Source organism: Equus asinus, chromosome 19, assembly GCF_041296235.1.
Source record: "Equus asinus isolate D_3611 breed Donkey chromosome 19, EquAss-T2T_v2, whole genome shotgun sequence".
Taxonomy (NCBI): Eukaryota; Metazoa; Chordata; class Mammalia; order Perissodactyla; family Equidae; genus Equus; species Equus asinus.
Window position 1 is genome coordinate 3,001,491 of NC_091808.1, and position 23,368 is coordinate 3,024,858.

General features: G+C 50.7%; 1 protein-coding gene across 11 annotated transcripts in view; it reads left to right on the forward strand.

The window, feature by feature from the left end:
- HDAC4 (histone deacetylase 4) overlaps nt 1–23,368 on the forward strand; it is a 335,893-nt gene that overhangs the window by 192,433 nt on the left and 120,092 nt on the right. For all 11 annotated transcript variants that reach the window (XM_044751535.2, XM_070489249.1, XM_070489241.1 and 8 more), the window contains one exon: nt 8,054–8,298. In XM_044751535.2, the coding sequence (XP_044607470.1) occupies nt 8,054–8,298 (245 nt within the window). The remainder of the gene's footprint in view (nt 1–8,053; nt 8,299–23,368) is intronic.

The following is a 23,368-nucleotide window of genomic DNA, read 5'->3' on the forward strand; positions in this document are numbered from 1 at the left end:
CTATTGCCAGTCTTCCTCTTTTTGCTTGAGGAAGATTGTCACTGTAACATCTATACCCATCTTCCCCTGTTTTGTATGTGGGATGCCGCCACAGTGTGGCTTGATGAGCGGTGTGTAGGTCTGCGCCTGGGATCCAAACCCACGAACTGGGCCACCAAAGTGGAGCACACAAACTTAACCACTACGCCACCAGGCCAGCCTCAACAATTCATTATTTTTAAGAATTGGCAGTAACGGAAAAGAGTCAAGCACTTGCCCTGTCTTTGTTCTAGAAGCCGTCTGTCAGAGTAACAAGCTAGTTAATGTGGGATCATTTCTCATTAGAGAAATGGTGTAGCTAGCAAACAGGGAGGGGCTGATGGAGGTAGAAAGGCACTGCTGACAGCTCTGATGAAATCATTAGGCAGTGATTACATCAGCTGCTCACAACGCAACAAAGCCGTGGAGAGAGCAGGAGCTCGTTCCTGGACAGGTGGGTTTCTGGTAATCAGGCCTCCAGAGCCCACGCCCAGCATACAGCAAATACCGAGACAGGGAGTGGCGCTCATGTGCACCCCAGATGCAGTCAGCAAAGTACAGACGTGCAGACTCCATGGCCAGATGACCAGTGTCTTCAGCCCATAAGTTGGTGGAGTGCAGGGGCAAGGGAGAAGAAGCCGGAACCTTTAGATTGGAAAGAATGTAAGAGAGGTATCAGCCAATTGCAATGTATGGACCTCATTTGGGTCTTGATTTGAACGAAGTTTAAAAAACATGTATGAGACTCTCTAAAACATGGGGACACTTGCTGGCTCTTTGATAATATGATAATATGAAAGCAGATGCGTAAGTCACAACTGATTTGGCGGCCCAGAAAAAACCAGAGATCAAGTGCAGGTGAAGCCAAGAGCCCGTTGGATCAAGGCCACCATGCCACCAGCCTCGAAGAGCAGCCCCTTTCCCTCCAGAAGTGAAAAGAGAGTGGCCGAACGGGAGGTGGCATAGAAGCAGATGAGTTAGACCCCAACCACCTGCCCCACTGTGCTGGGTGATGGCCCCCCGCCAGGTGGTGGCCGACTGGAGATTTTTTTCTCTGGAGAACATAATCCAGAGGCCCAGCCTGGGACTCTACAGGAACAGGGGCATGGGTTAATATGTTCTGGATGAGACCAAGCGCAGAGACCCTCACTCAGGACCCTGAAGGCTCAGCTCAGCCTTTCCCTCCAGGCCACGATTGGAAGGCTTCTCTCTGGGGACATATTGCCAGCCTAAGCGGGAAGGCCTGTGGGTGCTGAGCCTTGGGTGTCCTGACTAATGCCAGCTGCACGCACCCTCCCGTGACGCTCAGCGTTGAGAATCTCACGTGGTCCACCTGCAGCTCCCAGCTAGAGTTCACGCCTCCGCTCTTGCCCAGGGACATGGCAGGGGTTGTCCGGCCCCTGCCGGCACCTCTAGCCAGGAAGACAGAAGCAAAGCAAACAGAACTTGGAGGATGCAAAGCCCATGCAGAGAGAAGAAACTCAGTAAGGCATCCTTCCTGTCCTCAGAGATTGGAGAAGATGCTTTGTTCAGAAATAAGAACAGGACGGCATAAGAAAGGATATCTGGGGTCTTGTTTCCTGAATGTGGCTCTTTGATTTGTCAGTTGAAAACTTAATAGCAGAAATTATGCTAAACTCGATGAAAAGGTTAGAATATACATTTAAGGAAATCTCATCTGAAGTTGAGCATAAGACAAAGAAAAAGAAAATGGGGGAGAGAAAAAGAAATAGGAAAGAGGGAATTAGAGGATGGTTCCGGGAGATTTGCCACCCAACTATTAGAATTTTCAGAAGGAGAAAACAGAAAAAAGGAAATCATCAACAGAATAATTGAGGGACGTTCCCCACAGCCAGAGGACAGCAGCCGCCACGTTGAACGGGCTGCCTGAGAGCCTGTGCCCACAGTGGATGAGGGATCCTCCCCAAGCTGTATTGTTTTGAAATTTCAGAACACTGGGGACAAAGGAGAAGATCTTACCAACATCTAGAGAGAAAAATCAAGTGACAGGCAAGGGATGCAGAATCGGAACAGCTTCACATTTTCAGTATCGGGAGCGAGACCATAAAGCCGAGCCTTCGCAATCCTGCAGGAAATGATTTTCAAGCTAGAATTCTGTATGCAGCCAAAGTAACAATACATTGAGAGGAAAATAAATACATTTTCAGACAAGCAGAATTTACCTCCCATGCCTTCTTCTTCAATAAACGATTGGAGTTCCTGCCGAATGAGAGAGTGAACCAAGGAAGGAGATGAGTGGATGGAGGAATTGGGCCATCTACTCTAGGACAGAGACAAAGGGGATCCCCTGGAGAAGGGGAAGGCTCCCCCAGGATGGGCTGTGCAGGAGACACTGGGACGCTGGCCTGAGCTGGAGCTCTCTGGCAGGTGTGTGGAGGGAGGGCTGGCCCCCAAGCTGCCTGTGCACTGTGCCGTCCCCTTGCCATGCAGACAAGCCAGTGAGCCTGCCCTAGACCCTTCTTTGTTGCTGACCTTTCTGGACCATGTTGTCCCTGCTCCCCTCCCTGCCCTGCTGCCTCACCCACCTGAGAACTCACATTTCTCCATGGGGCCTTCTGCCTGGCTCACTCCTGAGGACTGGAGGCAGGCCATAGTAGATGTAGAAGCAGGATGCTGGGCAGTTGTGGGTCATGTGACTACCCTACCAGATGCCACAATGCAGGTGGCCCTTGGTTTCCCAAGGGTCACTCACGACCTCACCCCAGAAGGTGCTCTTTCTTGTCAACTGTACATCCGTGGATGTTATCACCATACAAGAAGCAAGGGGATGCTTAACAAAGCCAGAATGTTGAGGGTTGGGGGGGCATGTGGTTTGGAGGGCACAGAGAGCAATGCCCAGCTCCTTTAGGAGGAGGTGGTTCACTTCATTACTCTTCTGTGACCTTAACATACATGTTCTTCAATGTGTATGACACAGTTCACAGTAAAAGATGGAAACATTTTTCAGTAAGTTATGCATTTCTAATATACTCTTTCCGTCTTTTCCCCTCCCTTTCCCCCCACCCATCTCCCTCCCTCCTTCACACACAGGCAAAATGTCAGTGTCAGAGGAAATCGTGGTTACATAGTTGAAATATCTATTATTTTTCCCTAGATTTGAATGAGTCATTCTTGACTTGAACAGACGCTAAACTTTGGCCATGTTTCTAAAGAATAGTGCCTCTCTTTATTGCAAATCTATATGATGGCATGAAATGGTATTCTGGAAGAGGACCTACCCGTGGAATGGAAAATTAGTGTCTTTTTTTATGATCATTTATTTAAAAAGAAAAGAGAGAGACTAACAGATTTTTTTCTATTTGTGATTGAGAACTTGTAATTCACAGCAGAGGCTTGCCATTTCTTATTGAAACCCTGAATGTAGTCTTTGTGCTGTGACTAACGTCATGAGTCTGATTGTATTAATATGTTTCTCAAGGCACAACCTATAAAAGCAATTTTCTGCTCTGCCATAAAATATTCATGAGAATACAGGCTTTTTTGTTTTGATGCTGCATTCTTTAAGTAGAGAAGGTTTTATTGTTTTCTTCAGGGCGCTTTGGGTCAAAAGCACCAGCAGCTTCTGTTGGGAACTCATGGCATTTCAAATAGTTTTTGATACCAAAATAGTACAAGTCATGTTTGACGCACCCACCAGCAGCCGGAATGAATGGGGATTGTGGTTCTGATCTCCACAGCTGGTGTGCAGGGCAGGGCCCGGGGACAGCGTCAGCCACTGCCCCCGCCCACCTGGCCTCCTGATGTTGAGCACATTAGAAGTGAGAAGGCCGCATTTCTCAGGGGCCCTCGCGTGGGTCTTCTTGCCCCATGAAAGTTGAAATGCTTGTTTTGGGGTCTGACTGTGAATGCAGCATTGTTTTCAGGGGTGAAGAAATGGCAGTAGCTGGTTATGGTATATCTGATGTGGGTAATGTATAGCTTTTCATTCTTCTTGCTCTGCCTTTAACTTTATCTTTAGCAAAAGAATGAAGTTTTGTGTGATACTCCAATGGAAAACCGAGGCGGGACTCCCATCCCTTTGTAACATTTAGGAAATACATAGGAAATGTGGCAGGGAGAGCATGGTGACATTCTGCTGGAGCCAGCATTTGCTCATCAACCTCCACACCCACGTACGCCTTCTCTCTGTTCCCCCTGGGTTGGGGGGCTTGTCGGCAGGTCTCCTCGCCATCTTAGCAAACTCTTCATCTGGACCCATCCGCTCTGTGGTGTCTATGGAGGAATTAACAGGGGCTGCCAGGCAGTGTTTCCTTATAAGATTCCCTGTGATTCCAGACCCAGAAGAATCTGAGAAGAGTTCGCATAAACAAACTGAACCTCACTGGTGTGTGGTGGGTGTGCACAGCCTGACCCACCCCGTTTCTGAGAAGGAACCATCGAAACAGCCCAGGCCTGACCCGCCACCTGAGTGTCTGTTTTTGCCTGCAGCATCCTCCCTGAGGCCACCACCCTCTTCTCCTTCAGTCCCCAGGCCCCTGCCGCCAGCCCCCGTGCCTGAGGCCCGCCTCCCCCACACTGCCAACACCCTGCCCAGGCCTGCAGGCATGCTCCAGGATTTGCAGACACAGGCCTGCTCTCTGAGCGGGGATCTGAGCTCCTCCTCTCCATCAGCATCCCCACGACCCTCCACTTATGCCCGGACCCCTGGGTTCTTGCTCATGCTGCCCCTTCCGTCTCGGGAGATGCAGCCCCCGTGTGGACCCTCCCCAGGCCTCCCATCGGCCCCACGGCCCTCTCCTGTCTGGTGTCCCACACGGGCCTGCTCCAGGCTGGAGTGGCAACTGTCCGCCAGCGCTCAGCACAGAGCAGAGACCCCACACGTTTCTTCAGTAAGTGAAAGCATGCGTGGAAATGTTTGGCTCATCATGTTTTTGAAGTTAATAAAAAAGATACCTTAAAAGCTGTCTTATGTTCAGTGTTTAAAGACATTAAGTACTAGACATTTCTGATGGTCCCCTGACCCCCACTATGAACAATTAGAAATAGGAGAGGATGTGCTAACATGAGCAGCACACGGGTCTTCCTGTGCCAGCTTCTTCGGGACTGCCTTGCGTAAGATCTTAGGTCACCTCGGCACGTCTTAGAAGTGGGGGTCTCACCTGACTTTACCCCCATGGAGCAAACTAGGTTATACAGCGTACAAAATGCAGGAAAATAAGATTATTTTATTAATTCCCCCTACTTATTAAGCTAAAATATCGCTGCTTAACCAGATAGATGGAGTATGAGAGATTATAGGCCCGTCTCACCTGCAAATGTACTCAGACATTCTTGATAAAGCGGTTGTGGCTGACTCCATCAGTGACTGTGCAGACCCGGCGAGAGCGTCAGGCTTATCCCAGAGAGCAGAGGCAGGCTGACCGAGGTCTGTGAGCCACTTGCCTGTGATGTGTGAAGTCACGAGGCAGGTTAACAGGTCAGTGGAGAACAGCTTTCCGGTGGCATCGGTGGATGCCGAGAGGGAACCGGGAGGACCTGGCGCCCGTCCCAGGGGCGATGTTTTAGGAAGTGTCGGCACTGTCGTGCTGTGAAGGCAGGGAACGTACCCCACCTCGAGAAAGCAAGACGTGAACCGAATTTCCTTCAGGAAGTCGGGTCACCCTCTCTTTTCCTTTTCTCTGAGCCTGTGTACTGAGCTCTTCTCCCTGTACTCCATAATATTCCTTAAAATTTTGAAAGTCTGAAGCAAATGGGGGGAAATATTGAGGTTTTATAAAACTGGTATTGTTTCTGCATTTTGCTGTATTTCGTAATAAAAATGATCTAAGAAAAGAAAGGAAATTAATGAAATCCAGCCTTGAGCAGCTTGCGGGGAGGGGAGGCAGGGGCCGGGTACCACCATTCCCAGCCTATTCATGAAAACACAGTTTGTGTAGGTTTTTCTCACATTAATATCAAATAAAACCCTCTTAATATGTCAAGCCTCATACCCAATTAGAAGAAAAAGTGCATTTAAAAAGTTGAGGGTTGCCCTTCACTGATTTGGGGAAGAAACAGAAGAGAAACAATCCGCTGGTATTTATCCTGCACTTGTTGGTGCTTAAAAGGGGAGAGAATTAGATATTTTCTTAAAATGATGGAATGTGAGAATTTTCTAATCTCCTCCTGGGTGGTTCTGTCTCTTTCTCCGTTCCCTACAGCTGCTCCAGGCTCTGGGCCTCCAGCACCGGCCCTGGAGGCTCCAGGTGGGAAGAAGCGGGGCCTTGGCTGCAGGTCCTGGGGAGGGAAAGATGATGATTTCAGTCAAGGAGCCAGGGAGGCTCATGTCCTGGGCTCCGCTCCATCCCAAGCAGTGTCCTGGCCTCTGTCTACCTGAGCTGTGCCCTGCAGGCATGATGACTGAATTTCAGTGGAGGACCCTGGGGCTCAGAGAGGCCAGGTGACTGCGTCGGCTCGGGGGTTGGAACCTGGGGCTTCTGCCTCCCAAAGCCGGCCTCCCCATCAGCAGCAGCGCATCCCAGCCTTGCCTTGTCCGAAGATCGGCCCGCTTGGGGCCTGCTGCCTGGGAGCTGACCACAAAAATGCTGTGTCCCAGGGGCAGTTCCACTGATGGGCCCTTTTACTAGAATCCACGGGTTGTAGGGCTGTGGATCACAGACTTCCCAAGGTTTGGGGTCATGTTTAGGACCAGAGGGCCCTATGATCTGGGTGGCAGGTCCTCGGGCATGTGGGTGGGCCACTCCTAGGGAGACACTGGGACAAGGTCAAGTGAATGACATGGCCTGATGTGCAAGAGTCTCGCAGAGATGGTCCTAAAAGTGAGGAGCTGGTCCTTGGTGGCCCTCGTCTGTTGAGTTTGGGCTCCCGTCTGAGCCTTGACACTCCAGAGGGTGAGGCCCTCGTCTTCTGACCCAGGCCCCATGGGCCAGTGTGCATCAGTTGATGAAGAAATGAGCCCAGAGCATGTTATGGGGGGAGCTTTCTGGAAGGAACGGGAGAGCCCGTGGGCCTCTGTGCTGGGATCTGTGGGAGGAGCACAGGCTGGTGGGCTCTCACCTCAACCTGCCCCCGGGCTTTTATGAGCAGAGCACAAGGGGTGTCCATGGCATGTTCAAGAAGCTTCACTACAGTGTCCCCGGGACTGCGCTGGAGGTCACACTGGCTCACAGGGAGCACCTGCATCCTTCTCATAAGTAAACCGTCATAAAAGGAGTTATTTTGTGATATCCACGATTTAAAACTTTCTTTCTGCATCCTTTTTTCCCTTTAATTTAGTGTTGAATTGTAAACGGTGAGATTGATTCAGCTTCTGTTTCTAATCAAAGTCACTCGTAGCTTGTGTTTGGCAGTACGTCAGTCCAGTGAAGGAAAGCCATTTCTCTGTGAATTAGTCCAGTGAAGGAGACCGTTCCTTCGTGAGGTCCAGCAGCACGTACCCCTGATGAATGGACTGGTGCAGGCGAGCCGGGGAGCGTTTCATTGGCTGCAGTCGGTAAACATGTTTTCCGAGAGGGCGCTCGCTTCGCCATGGAAACGGGCTCCCCGTCCTGAGTGTCTTTCTGGACCACTTCAGGGGCACACACTGTTCTGTGGTTCCTGCGCAAACTCTTCAGTGGCTTCGTGAACAAGAGGAAACGCGCAGGCCAGTTTGTTCTCTACTTACTGGTGTTTAGCTCTCTTCAGAGCCTTTGTCTTTCTCTTTCTCTTTGTTGACTTTCAAAAATGATGTCAGAAAGGGCATTGGGCCTGCAGTGGGGTCCTTTGAGAGAGCGGGCCTCCCCTGTGGAGAGTGGGGTAGGAGGGGAGAGAGTTTGTGCAACTGTATCCTGGTCTGACCTTCCACTGGTTTTTGCGTTTGGGCAATGGAACCCCTCAAAGGCCTCCAGGTCCTGCATTTTGAGCCTGTTGGGCAAGAGAGGGGGAAGGAGGCATGGGAAGGGTGACATGTTCTTTAGCACGTGGGCACCCCTTGACGGCTGCAGTGGCTCTCTAGGGCCGGGTGGAGGGGCTCGGGGCCGGGGATGCCGTGCTGCTGCAGTGACAACGGCGCTTCTGTGCTGTGCTCTCTCCGCAGTGGACGTGGCCGCGGCGCTGCCTTTGCAAGTCGCCCCCCCGGCGGTGCCCATGGACCTGCGCCTGGACCACCAGTTTTCGCTGCCCGTGACGGAGCCCACCCTGCGGGAGCAGCAGCTGCAGCAGGAGCTCCTGGCCCTCAAGCAGAAGCAGCAGCTCCAGAGGCAGATCCTCATCGCCGAGTTCCAGAGGCAGCACGAGCAGCTCTCCCGGCAGCACGAGGCCCAGCTGCACGAGCACATCAAAGTAAGTCGTGGCCGGCCGGCCGGCCGGGAGGAGCCGTCCACCACGGGGGCCTGCAGCAATGCCACGCTCTCTGTAGCACCGAAATTCCGCTGCTCAGGACTGCTCCCGATAACCATCTGTAGTGCTAGGATTTACATTCAAGGGTATTCCTTGTAAATAGTGGCGGGTGTGGCGTCTAGTGGGAAACAGCACTTGAGAGTCACGGTGTAGAAGCGGCCTTAAAATAGGGAAAATGCTTATCTAATTTCGTCTACAAAGATAGGATGTGTCTATAAATAGAAGAATTAGCAGCCAGAAGCAGCATCAAAATATTACTTTATTTTTGTACTTACTCTCTACAACTGTTTAATCTGATCCCAGATTTTAAAATAAGATACGTTGGAAAGAAACAGTTATTAGTGATATGTAATGAAGTCATATTATGTAGTTGACAGACCAGTTAGAATGTCTGTGATCATAATAACGCTCTCACTGTATTTAGAACTACATAGAGCAACAGTGTCAGTAGAAATATGCAGGGTATATTAAAATTGCGTATGTAATTTTACATTTTCTAGTAGCCATCTTAAAACGGCAGCTTGAAACAACAAACGTGTTATCTCATAGTTCCTGTGGGTCAGGAAGCTGGGAGCTGCTTAGCTGGTTGTTGTGACTCAGGGTCTCTCATGAGGCTGTGGTCAAGCTGTCAGGGCTGCTGTCTCATCTGAAGGGTTGGCTGGGGCTGCAGGATCCCCTTCTGAGCGTGCCCAGGAGGTTGTGGGCAGGAGGCCCCAGTCCTCATCACGGGGGCCTCTCACGGGCCCAGCTTCCCCAGAGGGAATGATCCAAGAGGCCAAGATGGAAGCCTCAGTGTCTCCTCTGACCTAATCTTGGAGTGCCATACCCCTCCTCTGCCTTATTCTGCTGGTCACACAGACCACCTTCAGTACATCCCGGGAGGGGCATAGGCAAGGGGTAAATACCAGGAGGCAGAGGTCACTGGGGCCTTTGGGAGCCTGGCCACCAAAAGGTAAAATTAATCTAGTTTATTTAAGCTCGTGTTTCTGCAATATAGTATTTCAACGTGTAATCAATATAAAAGTTCTGCCCGTGCTAAGTCTCGGTAAACCGTTGCGGTCTGGACACGCAGGGCACCCCTCCCTTTGGACCGGCTGCATTTCAGGCGCTCCGTGACCGCATGCACTTAGTGGCTACCGTGCTACACAGCACTGAGGTGACTAATTAACAGCCCACACTGTGTGCTTCTTGATGCTTCCCAGATGCCCTTTCGAGAGAACAACATGGCCCATGGATAGATGTCACTAAGTCGGCCTTGGCTTCCTCAGACATTAGCCTGCACCCAGATGGCCTGTGCCCACTGGTGCTGTGCAGAATAACTGGTGCATCTATGTCTGTTTCTGCCTCTCCCCAGTAATTCCCTCAACTGCAGGATCCCGGTTACCCCTCCTTATAATGTAAAACACTTAGCTCACTGCATTCATTTAATAATCGTTGGGAAGGTAAATGTGACGGGCCCGTGCTACCAGTTCTGTCTGTAGACTCCCCAGCAGAATTGCTGGGCGAGGCCGCCCAGTGGTGTCACCTGGCTCAGCGAGCTGCGTCACAGTGCCCAGCGCGCCCCTGAGAATGGAGCCAGAGGCGGCTTGGAGTCCACATTCCAGGCTCCGAAGCACGTGTGAGCATGTGTGTGCTTCCGAAGGCCTCATGAGACCCCAGAGTGCTGGAGAGCCACCTCGGGGGCCCTTGGTCTTTGGAGTTTTGGTTATCACTTTGGTTTTTGTTGGTTTGGGATCATTGTTGCTGCCGCTGCTGCTTCCCCCTGACTCAACTGGCCCTCCCAGGTTGGCACCAGACAAAGCCAGGAGAGGATGGCCTTCCTGAGCTGCTGGACGTCCAGGCCTTCTCGTTTTGCTGTTAGAATTCTGAGCGACCCCGTGGTCCTGTGTAACAAAGATGTCACCAGTCTCCATGGAGACTGGCCCACGAGCAGCCATCGTGATCCCTTTGCCTTTTAACGAGCGCACTCGGGTTTGGGGTGGAGCGGTTGAGGGTCCTCAAGGGCACCCACAATGCCTTTGCTTCCCCGACACTGAGCACAGATGCTCCCTCGCCCACTCTTCCTGCTGGGACGACGGAGAGGGAGGACCCTCAGGATGCTGATGTGGCGTGGCCCGTCGGAGCCTCCGTATCGCTGGCAGCTGCTGCTCTGCCCTGCAGTGGACTGGCCCATGTCCCGCTGAGGGCCCCAGTCCTGCTGCGTTTGGCTGTGAGCATAGCAGCTTGCCTCTGGTTTCCAGGGCTGGGAGAAAGGTCTGAGTTAGGCTGGCTGGGGAAATGGTCACAGGAAAATGCAGTTACTCCAGGTGACCGCCCGCAGCCCACACAGTGGCCTCGATTTGCAGGCGGTCATAACTGACAGGCGCCCCCTCAACAGGCTGCTGGTTTCATTTTGCCTTTGAAGCTGTAGCCTCACATTTCTGTGACTCCTAAAAGCAATTTAAACAATCAGACTTGTGGCGCTCTCACATCCAGTGCGTGTGCTCGCCCGTGTCGGGCGTGTGCTGCGCTGCTACCCGACAGCATCCTTCTGAACCTTTGCCCTCACAGTCCTGCATCTTGTCTCACCTTGGAAGTCTGCAGGATTGCTGCAGTCTCTCTTTGCCTGTCCCTCCAGATAGTCCCCTTTTACCCAGCCCTCCCCGACCAGCGGCCCAGTCACTGCTCTCCATCTCTCGAGGCCGCAGCACTGAGTGCCCTGAAGGCCCCTTTTCCCCACATGCTGCCCGGCCTGACACTGTCCACAGCTCTCACTCTGCGCGCAGCCACGCCCTTCCCGTCTCCCTGCAGGCCCCGCACAGCGCCTGACTGAGGGGCGAGCTCAGCAGCTACTTGTTGAATTGCGTGTTTTTGAGGAGTCCCGTCCTCACCTGTTAGTAGAATGGGGAGCATTCAAACAGCGTGTGATTGGAAGATGGGCCCCGGACTTGCACTGTCGATTTTCATGCCCAACTAGGATTAAGGAAGACACTCATTTTTTATTTCTCCTTTATTCAGTTGAATTCGTAGCTTTTACAAGAAAAAAAATGAATGAGAAACTGAGAGATGAACAAGCCCCGTGTATGTGAGAATCGTCGGGGGCGGCAGTAAGAAGCAAGAAACGTCAGGAAGACCCCTGAGACTTGCCTTTGGTGCTGTCACCTCAGGGCAGGGCTGGACTTCCCCTGGCTGGGGGCCTCCGCCTGCGGGGGGGTCTTGCTTCCTGGACCCCCTGTTTCTCCCCCACTGGTGCTCAGGAGTCATGTCACTGCTTTGGGGATGGACGAGTCTCCTTGCCGTCTCCTCCTGTCAGCCCCTGCAGCCTCCAGAGCAGGCTCCGTGCAGCCTGTGCAGGGCAGTCTAGCCAACCAGGCGCTGCGCACGCACGGTGTCCCCAGGGGAGCGTGCCCTGACCGCATGGCAGGACAGGCCGGCGGACAACAGGAGCCCTCAGCAGTGTGGCTCGAGGCCTGGTTCTCAGAAGCACGAGACGAATCTCAGGGCTACGTGTTGTCTGCATTTTAATCATTTGTTTTATTTTTCCATTTAAAACGGAGATCATAAAAGCTGTTTAAACTGTGTAATTGTATCATTACATCCGTCGCTTTTGTTTTGATGATTTAAACTCTTCATGAGCCATCATACTGTTAGTGACATTTGGCAATGGTGTTTGTCAGACAGATTTCTTGAGCACACAGTCTAATTAGTGTCATCAAATCATCAGTGAATTTGGATAGAATTTTATAATTAAAAAGGAAATTGTTTTTAAAATCCAATTTAAATTGTTAACTTGGGATAAATAAGATCTTGTGTAAGTTTCAGCGTGAGAATTGCCCTCGCACTTGATGGCGTTTCTCTGCTGGTCGGGCTGCTCCACGCCCATCCTGCACAGCTAGTTCTGCTCTCTAGGATGGGGTCCCCGGTGAGCCTGTAACCGAGACAGAGGGCTGATGGAGTGAGAGAGTTTGGGGGTGGCAGGTGTTTATGCCCAGAAAATTGTTAACATTTGAGCAACTAGGACAGCGTGGACGCTTCAAAGACCATTATGTATGTTTGCCACTTTGGGGGTTTGTGGTGTTATTTTTAATTTTTTAATTTTATCAAGAAATACCTGTTTCTGATGTTTCACGTGCAAAAGTATCATAGTGTCTGCCCCTCCCTGCTCTGCCACCTCGCTTCCCAGGCCCGAGGTCTGTTCTGACACGTGCTCCCTGGTCTCCATGGCCAGCTCATCCTCCTGTCAGAGATCCCATGCAGTGATTTCTCCCTGGCAGCAAGGACTTGGCTCCGTCCCCTCCCACACACATACACGTGCACTGCCACTTCTTGGGTGCCTTCGAATACTTAGACCAGCCTTCTGATTAGCGAACTGTTCAGGGTCTCCGCTCCCGTGTCTGTGTGGTGCATACTGCTTGCACACGCCGTGCAGTGACTGTGGGTCCTTGCTCATGCAGCTCTTGGCTTTCACTGGAATTAATCGTTTCCTCTCTTCCCACTGCCTCTGTTCCCTGTGCCCCTCATGCAGATCCATTCCACAGGCTGAGAAACCCGTAATCTCTATTCAGTGTGGGCAAACACAGGGGATGGCACTCACGGCTGTCAGTCTCATGGTTCTTGTACAGCAGACTAAGTATGATGATACAATAACATGATTTTTGTATTTCAAAGTGTCTGAAATCTGAATCTGCCGCATCTTTAGATCAGAATCAATGATTTAAATATTTATTTTATGGAGAAAGGAGAACAGTTGTAGCATATAAGCCAGCACAAGGTCCTTCCTGCTTGAGTGGTGATGGCAGCCACTTTATAAGACTGCAAAGACGCTATTGCAGGAGTGTCGCAGTTAACTTTTGCTGTGTAACAAGCCACCCCAAGTAGAGTGCTTACCACAGCAGTCATTTTGTTTGTGGAGGGTCGTGTGAGGTGCTCTTCAGGTCTGGGCTCGCTCTTGTACTCCTGTGATCAGCTGTGAGCTGCCTGGCAGCTGGGTGACCAGGAATGGCCTCACTCTCTGCTCTGGTGGTTGGCAGACTGTTAGGGCTCAGCAGTTTATCTGCCGGTTTCAGCATTCCACTCTCAGCAGGACAGGTGTGATCTAAGCCTCTGCTTATGTCACAGATGCTATTGTCCAAGCAGCTAAAGCAAGTCTGAAGACCAGGGTGAGAATTCACATGGCAATGTACCCAAGGGAATGGCTGTTGGGGGGCATGCAACAAACAGGGGTGTAAGCAGTAGTCGTTTCCAGGAGGGATCCTCACTCTGGTTCAAAGAGGGTGGGAGAGGCGCCATGACGGGACTGACTTGGACGGGAGTCGGGGTGCATCACGAAGAGGAAGAAGTAGGCAGGGCTCGGGGCCTGGCTGGTGGAAACCCACAGTGCAAGCCAGAGTCACTGTCTTGGCCGTCTTCTGGCTCTGGATTCAGGCCTGCCGTCCCTGCACCTCCAGCCATGGGCACTGCTGTTCTTAAAAATGTATGTTGTTTTCATGTTTTGCACGTATTTATATTTTTGTATTGGGAATGTAGCCCACATTTAGCTTCACTGGTGGAAACATTTTAGGCGTGGTTTAATAGAACGCAGTGTTGACCCTGATGTTTGGGTGTTACCAGAAGTGCTGCCACCTCATTTCCCTGGTGGCTGCCACAGCCTTCTCTGTTGGGGGCATTTCTTTCACTCACTTGCTCTGCATCTTCTAAAATTCTGATGCCAAGCCTGCTGTCCAGCCCTTCCTGCGGTCTCTGTTCTGTGGATTTGTCTCTCTTTTTTAAAAATATTATTTTGTTGTCCGTTTAGTGGTTTTAGAGAGGAGTGACTGCAAATGCCTGTGTTCAGTCGGCCATGTTCACCCAGACGTCTGCCCTCTTCTTTAATCGTTCACTTTCGGGGTTCACTTACGGGCTCGGCCCCGCAAGCCTTCCTCGGAGCCTGCCAAGCAGTGAATCCTCTGCACTCAAGGAGGAAGAGCGACTGATAGCGTGGCCTGAGCATCAGCGGGAGGAGGAGGAAGGTTCCGGGCCTCCGGGCTCCCCAACAGTTGTGTGTGAGCAAGAAGCAGGGTGGGGCCTGTGTTTGCGTCCCAGGCAGTGTTGTTTTTACAGGGAAAGGTTTCATCATAATAACTCTCTCTTTCTGATCACCAAAGTCATTAACGTTAATTATTGACTAATTGGAAATTACAAAGAAGCTGCTGCAGTGCTGTTAGCTGGGAGAGCTGTTCCCTTTTGGAGTGACTCCCCTAATCTCACAGATCGTGTGTGTGTCGGTATATGGAACTGGGATCCTTCTCTGATCTGTGTTTCTTATTTACTAAATTAACATTTCCCTGCACCATTACACAGACTTCAAAAAGATGATTTTGTTTGTTTTGTTGTATTCTTACGATGCACCGTGATGAATTTAAACAACCACTAAGAGTTGAACATTAAGGTTATTTCCAGTTTTCATCCGTGTTTACCTTCCTTGTGCGTGAATCATATGCCTTTGTCTAGACAAAGTAGAAATGGGATTGCTGACCCAAGATACAACTACTTTTCTATGTTTTGTTACTGACTGCCGTGTCTCTCTCTAAAAGCTGTATCTGTCCTGAGTGTGCATGTGTCTGTCTGGTGTGTGTGTGTGTCTCTCTCACACACACACCTTGTTTATTCGTAGGCAAAATAGCAAGCAACAGTAACTATGATAGTGAGCACTTACTGAGCCACCCCAGGTGGTGGCCACCTGTGCTGGACACCCCACGGGCACCCTCACTCCCACCCCCAACCTGACCCAGGAGAGGGGCATGCTGTCCTCGCTCTTCCACTGCCAGGAAACAGCGGGCGGCCAGTGCTGTGACTGCCGCTCCCAGAGGAGGGAGCCGGACTCGCCCCGCAGTCCGATGCATTCATCGGATGTGTTCATATTATGTTTTAAGGGTTCTGTCTCACATCGTGTCTGCATTTCCTCTGTTGTGGTTAACCATATTTCTGTATGCTTAATGACTTTTTACATTTTTCCTACTGACTGTTGTTTTCTTTGCTGTGTTTCTGTTGCGATGCTGGTCCTTTTCTTCTGGGTGTAGGAGTGCTCTTTGTAAATTAAGGGCATTATTTCAGTGTCCATCATGTGGTGTCATTGGCTGTTAGTTTCGTTTGTAATCAGGTAGTTATCCACTTGTCCTGTCCTCATTCATGGATCAGAACGTTTTTTCTAAATGGTTAAAAATGCCACTTCTATCCCATAATAAGTATGTGTTCATCTGGCTGAGCCCATCTCCCCGTTCTCTGTGTCCTGCAGCCACACCCCGCAGCGTCCCGCGGGAGCCTCTGCATCGTTTCAGCATCTGACTGTGCATGTCTCCCCCCCACACACATTTTCTCCCCTCTGCATTTCCCTTCACTTGCCTTGCCCGTTTATTCTTCCAGACGAACTTCAGAATCATTTCTCATAAAGTCTTCCAAACTTGTGCTGGAAATTTTTTGAAGTTACAGCAAGTTAATAAATTAGCATGAGGTCTACTAATAACTTTCTGATATTAAGTTTCTAGTCTAGGAACATGCTGTTACTGTCTGACGATTTGGGGCTTCTTCTGTGCCTGTGAAAAGCCTTGTTTTAACTTTTTCACGTAAGGCTTATAGATTTTATATTTAATTATTCTTGGGTATTTTATGCTTTTTCTATTATGAATAGAATGTGTTTCTTCATTTTATTTTCTACTTGGTTACTGTCAGTGTACAGACGAGCTCTTGATTTTATTATTACTTTTTAGCCAACCAATATGCAGAATTTTCTTATTAGTCCTAATAAATTTATTGTTGGTTATTTCACGTTCTCTAGGTAGACAGTAACGTCATCTGCAAACAATAATTGTGTCCTCCTTTTTTGTTTAGCTGCATTGCCTAAAGCTTCCATAACCACGTTGAGATCTGGGAAAGTTATCTGTGACAACCTCCATGGGTTGGGGCTGCCAAGGCCGGACCCCCAGGTGTGGATAGGTCACTGCCTCGGGTCCTGAGGCCCATTCTCTCATCCTGCTGTGTGGCTTGTAGGAGTACCGGGAAGGGTCGGACCTTTTTTCCCCATGCTGTGGATCTCCTGCAGGGCCACCTCGGGAGCGTCCCTCTCCGGGTCCCATACCGTTTCTCCCATAGCGCTGGGCCAGGCACCCACACTCCTTGGCTCATCAGTGAATGAGAGCAGCTGGCGCTCCGAGGGCAGAAGGTCTCTCCCGGATCCTGTGTGGAGAGACACTGGCCTTGTTCTCTTAGAAGAGCTTGTTCACAGGGTGGGTGCTAGGGAAACGTCGAGTTAAGTCATCTTTTGAGCTATTTTGTTGTTTTCTAGTACTAATGAGGGTTTTGGTCAGTTTCATCACATGTGAGTTTTCCCGTTTCCTTTGCCAGTTCAGGGTGCTGTCTCCTGATGCCCGTTAGGCGGGATGGAGCGCGAGACTGAGAACCTGGTGTCTGCCTGGGCTTCCTCAGCCGCTCTCTGCCCCCATTCCTGTTAACCTGTTAGCAGCAGCGCCGCCGTGAGGCCCCAGGAGACCCTCCAAGAGCCTGCAAGAGCAGGGCGCGAGCAGCAGCCGTGCACTGCCGTCGTCTCACGCACCGCACCCTTCTCTCCTGATGGAGCCCAGAGACACGCGGATTTCCCCATGAGAAACAGCTGTGCTTTTTTTGTCTTTTATGACAAACATTGTTCCTTCATGTTTTTTTAATGGTAAAATTCACATGACATAAAATTCGTCATTTGGCCATTTTAAAGCGCACAGTTCATTGACGTTTAGTACATTTACAGCATTGTGCGGCCACTGCTACTGTCTAGTTCCAGAACGTTTTCATCCCACTCGTAAAGAGACCCTGCTTCCTTTAGGCAGTCGCTCCCCGTTCCCCCATCCCCCAGACCCCGGCTACGCTATCCTGCTTTCTGTCTCTCTGAATGTGCCCATTCCAGATATTTCATGTTAATGTAATCATAAATACGTAGCTTTTTGTGTCTGGCTTCTTTCACTTAGCGTAACGTTTTCAAGGCTCATCCACGTTGTAGCCTGTTTCAGAATGTTACTCATGTCTACAGCTGAGTGTGTTCCACTGTGTGGCTATTCCTCAATTTGTTCATCCATCCCTCTGTTGATGGACATTTGGGTTGTGTCCACCTTTTGGCTCCCGTCCACAGTGCTGCTGCGAACACTGGCGCACAGGTTCTGCTCGAGCACCTATTTTCAATCCTCTGGGGTACGCACCTGGGATTGGAATTGCCGGGTCATGTGGTAACTCTGTGTTAACTCTTTCAGAAACCACTAAGCCCCTAACTCATTTTTTTAAAATTGTGGGTAAATCTGCATGACATAAAGTTGACCACTTTATCCATCTTTAAGTGTCCAGTTCGATGGCAGCAAGTACATTCACACTGTTGTGCAACCATTGCCACCATCCATCTCCAGAACCTTTTCATCCTCTCAAACTGAAGCTCTGTCCCCGTTAAACACTTTGACTCCTGGGACATCCCTTCTCCCCCAGACCCTGGCAACCACCTTCTAGTTTCTGTCTCTATAAATTTGACTACTCTAGGCACCTTGTAGAAGTGGCATCATATATTCATCTAGAACTTATTCTTAATTCTAATGTGGGTTTAATTATAAATTACAAGGGTTTGCGGATTCAAGATTATGTGCCTGTGGCAGAGTACCTAGAATAAGGCAGTGTCATCTGGCAGGCACAGTCATCACACATGGCTCTGTTCTAGACCCTCATGTGCACAGCCCGGGGCCTTCTTCATCGCAGGCATCAGGTTGCAAATGCAAGAGAGAAACGTCCAGAGCCCTGGTGCCACTGCAGCTGCCCCTCCCCATGGCTGGCCACACTCTGGCTCTGGGGACCCCCAAATCTGGACTTTTCTCGTAGTTCCTTAGTTGATTTTACATATGTACATGAAGTACTCACATGAATAGAAATGAATCGAATGGGTGACAATCGGGGTACGATATCTTTGTAGGAATATTATGTTCTACATGTTGGGTAATGCCACGAGGGGAGAAATAAAATAGCTCCGTTCAATTCTCTCCCGTTCGCTGTGTTCGGAGAGCACACAGCAGCAGCTCCGCCTGTGGGCTTTCCTAAGAGTGTGGGCCTCTGAGGCTGGATGTTGATCAGTAAACTGATGCTTCAATGTGGACACAGAGGTAATCGACACCTAATTCAACCATCGGGCATTCTATTGTGTTTCTAACAAGAAGGGCAGAAATGAGCTGGGGTGGCGGAGTGCGTCAAACCTCTCACAAAGTAAATGGGTGGGGCATGGGTGAGTAATGAGCGTGGTAGGGGTTACAAACCGCGTCCCCGTCCTCAAGGAGTGCCCAGAGAGCAGACAGAAGGAGGCGTTGGCCAGGTCATCCTCGGAGCACAGTGAAGTCATTGTTCTCTCCTGGTGGTCAGGGTTCAGGGGTCCCCAGGGCTGGCTTGTGGCAGGCTATGGGAATGAGCAGCTGCCAGGGGCACTCCATGCTTCCGGAAGCTTCCCTCTTGCATTTTGGCTTGAATGCTTCTGGGGTGTGTATGCAGAGGGAGAATACAAATGTGTGTGTGGAGAGAGAGTCCAGTGGTGTCTGGAGCCCCGGGGTCTGGCAAGTTACAGCAAGAGCGGGTGTGGGGAGACCTTGAGTGCAGGACTGATCCGCAGCACATTCCTGGGGTACGCGTGGCCCCCCAGACTCCTCCGCAGCTTTTGTAGCCCCCTGAGACTTGCCTATTTGGGGCTCTGAACAATAGTTCTCTTCAGCCTTTCTTCCACTTATTAACAGAACTGTCAGCCCAGCAGTTGCTTTTTGCCAGTTTTTCGTAGTTCCTGGTGGATTTCACTGCATCATCTTAGAGGAGAAATGCGACTCTTCAGTAAAGGATGTACTTCCAGGGATGGTGTTTTAGACAGATCCTGTCCCTGCCAGCACCAGGACCCCATGGGTTCGAGGGCCATGGGCAAGGAACCTGGGAATGCCCAGTCGGGGGCTGGTGGAGCCCCACGCTCCCGGCATCAAATGACAGCCCCACTGTGGCACTGAACAGCGGAGTCAGCGCTGAATTCCGGAGCCCAAGCCTCCCTGTGCACCCTGCAGTGGCACCAGGTGGCGACAGGGCCTCCATGCTCCATGCCTGGTGCAGCTGTCTAGCCGGTGCCGTCCCGGGAGACGGGGCTCGTCCCCCAGGCTTCCTGCTCGTGAACTAGACTGCAGCAGCGTCCTTTGGGTAGGTCTTGGCACATCTGTCCAGTTTTATTTTCTCAGAGCGAATCCTTTCATATGAAAAATATTGTATGCATGTTACACATTTTAAAACATCTTGCAAATTGCCCTCCTGCTAGGTTTGTGCTCCCTCCAAAGGTGTCCTCAGCCTGGTCCTCTCCCTTCCCAGGCCTCGCAGGATATTTCCCGTTTAATTGGTGAAAAATAAAAATTATTCCCACACTGTTTTAATTTGTGCGTCCTTTTTTACTAGTAAGGATGAATTTTTCTATATAGCTGTCCGTTAGTGTGATTTGTGCTGTTTCCATGGCAGGAGAGATTTTTAAGAGCCATTTAGTGGAGAGTATGACTCTTTTCCTTGCAGGGAGAGGGAGAAAATTGAAAGGAAGCCTGGCTTTATGGCACCGGGAGCCTGGACATGGTGTTTACTCTCTTTATTACCTGTTGCAGGTGGCTGAAGGATGTTGCCCAGGCCCCGGCTTCCAGGTCACTTGAGGCAGCAGTTTATGAGCCAGTAGGACACACTTGGGTTGTTGTAACCCTGGTACCTGGGATAACTCAAGGCCACGTGGTGCCAAAGTCCTGCGTCACCCCTGAGCCTGTCTGCGTCTAATTAGTGTGCTTACAGTAAGGAATTGCTTGTAAACGCAGTGCTTTGGGCTTCTAGGAAGTTGTTTATGAGCAGGTGGATGGCCTTGTGTGACCCGCTGCCCCGAGGGGCATGTATGGCCACTCCGGCTGCCGTCCTGGGCCCTGCTTTCCCTGTGCTGCCAGGAACTCATGGCACATGAGTCTCGTGCTTTATAAGGTACCCTGCTCACCTTTAATTGTGCCCTTTAAACTGTAGGCTGCTTGTGGGCTGTGGAAGAGCAGGAACTTTCTATTTCCAAAGGTGGCAGCTGGGGAAGCGTATGTTCTCCCAAGAAAACCTTGTCCTGCATTGACCTGCAACATCATTTTCTCTCATTGTTCCTCACTGTTTGCTGATCGAATTTGCTGCCTTTGATCTGCTTCTTTACCCTCATGGGCTCCCTTAGACTTGCTGTGTCACGACAGTAAGGTCTGCAGAAGAGAAGAAAAGAGGACAGACACAGTCTGAGTCTGCTGACAGCCTGGAAGCCCCCAGGAAGTGTCGCAGCTGGTGGTGAGCCCGGGAGGGGAGGGAGCCAGGATTCTCTGCAGAGGGAGAAGACCCCCCCAGTGGTCTTCAAGAGGATGCAGCTTCTGGGAGCTGAACCTTGTAGGAGAAAGGAGAGTTACACCAATGGAGATGGGGGGTGGGATGGAGGACACATCAGGGAGTTTTGAGCACTGCTGGTCGTGCCATGAGGCAAGAGGGAGGAATGACTTTGAACGTACTGAAGTGAGGGTGCCTCTGATTTGAGCCAGTCAATCCAGTGAGATAAAGATGGAAATGGTTCCATTTCTGAGGGCCCCGTAGGGAACATTTTAGTCCCAAATGCTCTATAAATTCCGTGGCCAAAAAGCATATGTTTCTCGAGGTCAACAGCAAGCCCCCACAGGGAGAGAATACTCTCTATTTGTTTTACTCTGTGTCAAAAATTATGTTCTGGCAGATGAGGGTAATTGAGCCTGTCCTGTACTTGCCTCAGAAAGTGGGTGAGACGACGCCTGAGGAGCTCCTTGAGCATCTTCAACAAAAGCTCCCCCGCCAGCGTGTAGAGGCTAGAACGCACAGGGGTCCCGGCTCCACTTCCTGGTGGACGTGGACTTGCACCCTTGTGGTCCAGCATTTTATACCGTGTTCTTCTGTTTGGCGCTGACCACACCAGGCTCTTAAAATGTCATGCATTCCTCAATGAAGAAGGCGCTTAAAATCTGTGGGTCTGTTTTCAATTTAACCTTTTCAGAGTAACAGCGAAGTAGGTGGCGAGAGCAGCCATTAGTGTCGGTTCTCCTGTTAGTGATGGCAGGTGCGAGGACCTGTTTGGGGGCGAGGGGCTGTGGGACAGGCGAGCTCCCCACCAAGGAGGGGTGTGCTGAGGAGATGCAGCCTGCAGCCCTGACCTCACCGCGCCCCTTCCTTGTGAAGTGGGGTCCCTCTGTGCTCAGGATGGAAGGGAAGGCCTTGCCTGCCTCATCTGCTTAGCTGGGACCTGGGTTACGTGGGCACCTGGTGATTCCACCAGCCACTTCATCCGTCTCTGGAGCCTGGTCCGGCTCTCCGTCCTTTTCCTCCTGGCCCCAGTTGTCCTCTGTTTAGGTATGGTGTCTCACCAGCTGACGCTGTTGCCAGCAAAGCAGGAGGAGAAGCAGAAGTGGAGGGAGCCCGTCACTAATGATCAGGGCCACACTGAGCAGGGTGAACTGAGCCTGTGACGCCCTTGTCCTGGGAGCAGGCAGGTGGCTGTGGCTGGCTGAGCAGGGTGCCCTTTGCCATGGGCCCCGGGACAGGCTCAGGCCATTTCCTGGTGCATTGTTTCTGTGTAACTAGCATAATTTTAGGGGCAGACTGGCACAAAACATGTTGCACCCTTAATGGTTAATAAAAATCCAACTTAAGAATATTTCTGTTGAGGCCAGTTAACATAAGAGAGATGGGAAAATGCTGGTTGGTGGGTTTCTATTTGAAGTCAGGTGTGTGACTAGGCTGCAGATGTCCTCAGACATTGAATCAGTATCTTCCAAGAGCTAGGGTTATGGGTGACTTTTTATGTTGTTCTTATTTTCACATTTGCTCCCCTGAGTCTATGGTGCATTTAAAATCAGGAAAACGCTCTTGACTTTAAAAGGAAGCCCACTGTTAATTCATGGGGACATTGGCCCCTGTGGGAGTGGGTGTGTGTGGCCATTAGACATCCTTGGGCTCTTGAGCAGGCTGTGGCCGTCGGGGACCCCGTTCCCAGGACACATGTGGCCCTCACACCCCCCTCAGCACATGTGGCCCTCGGGACACCCCTGTATGCTGAAATGCGGGCACCTGCCACCCCTGCCCTGCAAGCACCCGTGACACGGGCCACCTCAGGCCAGGGAACTTGACAAGAATAAATGTCCGCGGCCTCGGCACTAAGTGTTTTGCAGAATCCCAGGGCCAGGGCGATGGGCTCTGAGCAGCTCTGCGAGCAGTCCCCGTCTCAGTTAAGTGTGGGGTGTTGATGTGCTTTCATCGAACTTGACTGCTGCTAGTGATCGGTAATCACTGATCGGTCGTCATTGATGGTTAGGACAAAACAGAGGCGCTCCGAGCGGGTCAGGTGCCCAGAGCCCAGGAGGGTCTCTCCTCTGCTGGCGCACGGACGTGCACCTGTCCCCAAGTTCTGTCCTTCACTGTAGCGGGGTTTTATTTTAGTTTACTTTTTAAAGTAAAAATCTGGTTGAGTTTCCACTTGAATATTTGTAATTAAATTCCAAAGTCAGAGTCAAAGAAGCGGAATTCTCAGGATCTGATTTTTTATTCTGAGCTCAGTGTTGGCTTGAAAGTGCATTCAGTATGAAACTCTGGTTAGAGTAATGTGACCTATCTTCTCATGGTTTTTATTTTTTCTTAGAAAAATTAAAGAGTAGACATCTTATTTTAAATTGCTCATGATAGTTCCTGCAAAAACTCGCTTCTCGACAATTCTCCTTCTCCCACAGGATGGCCTTAGCCTTCGTACGTGTTAGCGAGGTACTAGCTGAACATAACTGTATGGATTTCACCTGAGTTAAAAATTAGCACATCTCAACGTTCTGTTTCTTGTTGCCTGAACACTGCACCCCATGACAGAGCTCCGTTCACTCCCCGCGGAGGGTCAGTGATGTCCCTGCCCTCGGGGAGATGTCTGGGGGCAAGGACGTGTTTACGGTGCCACACTGGG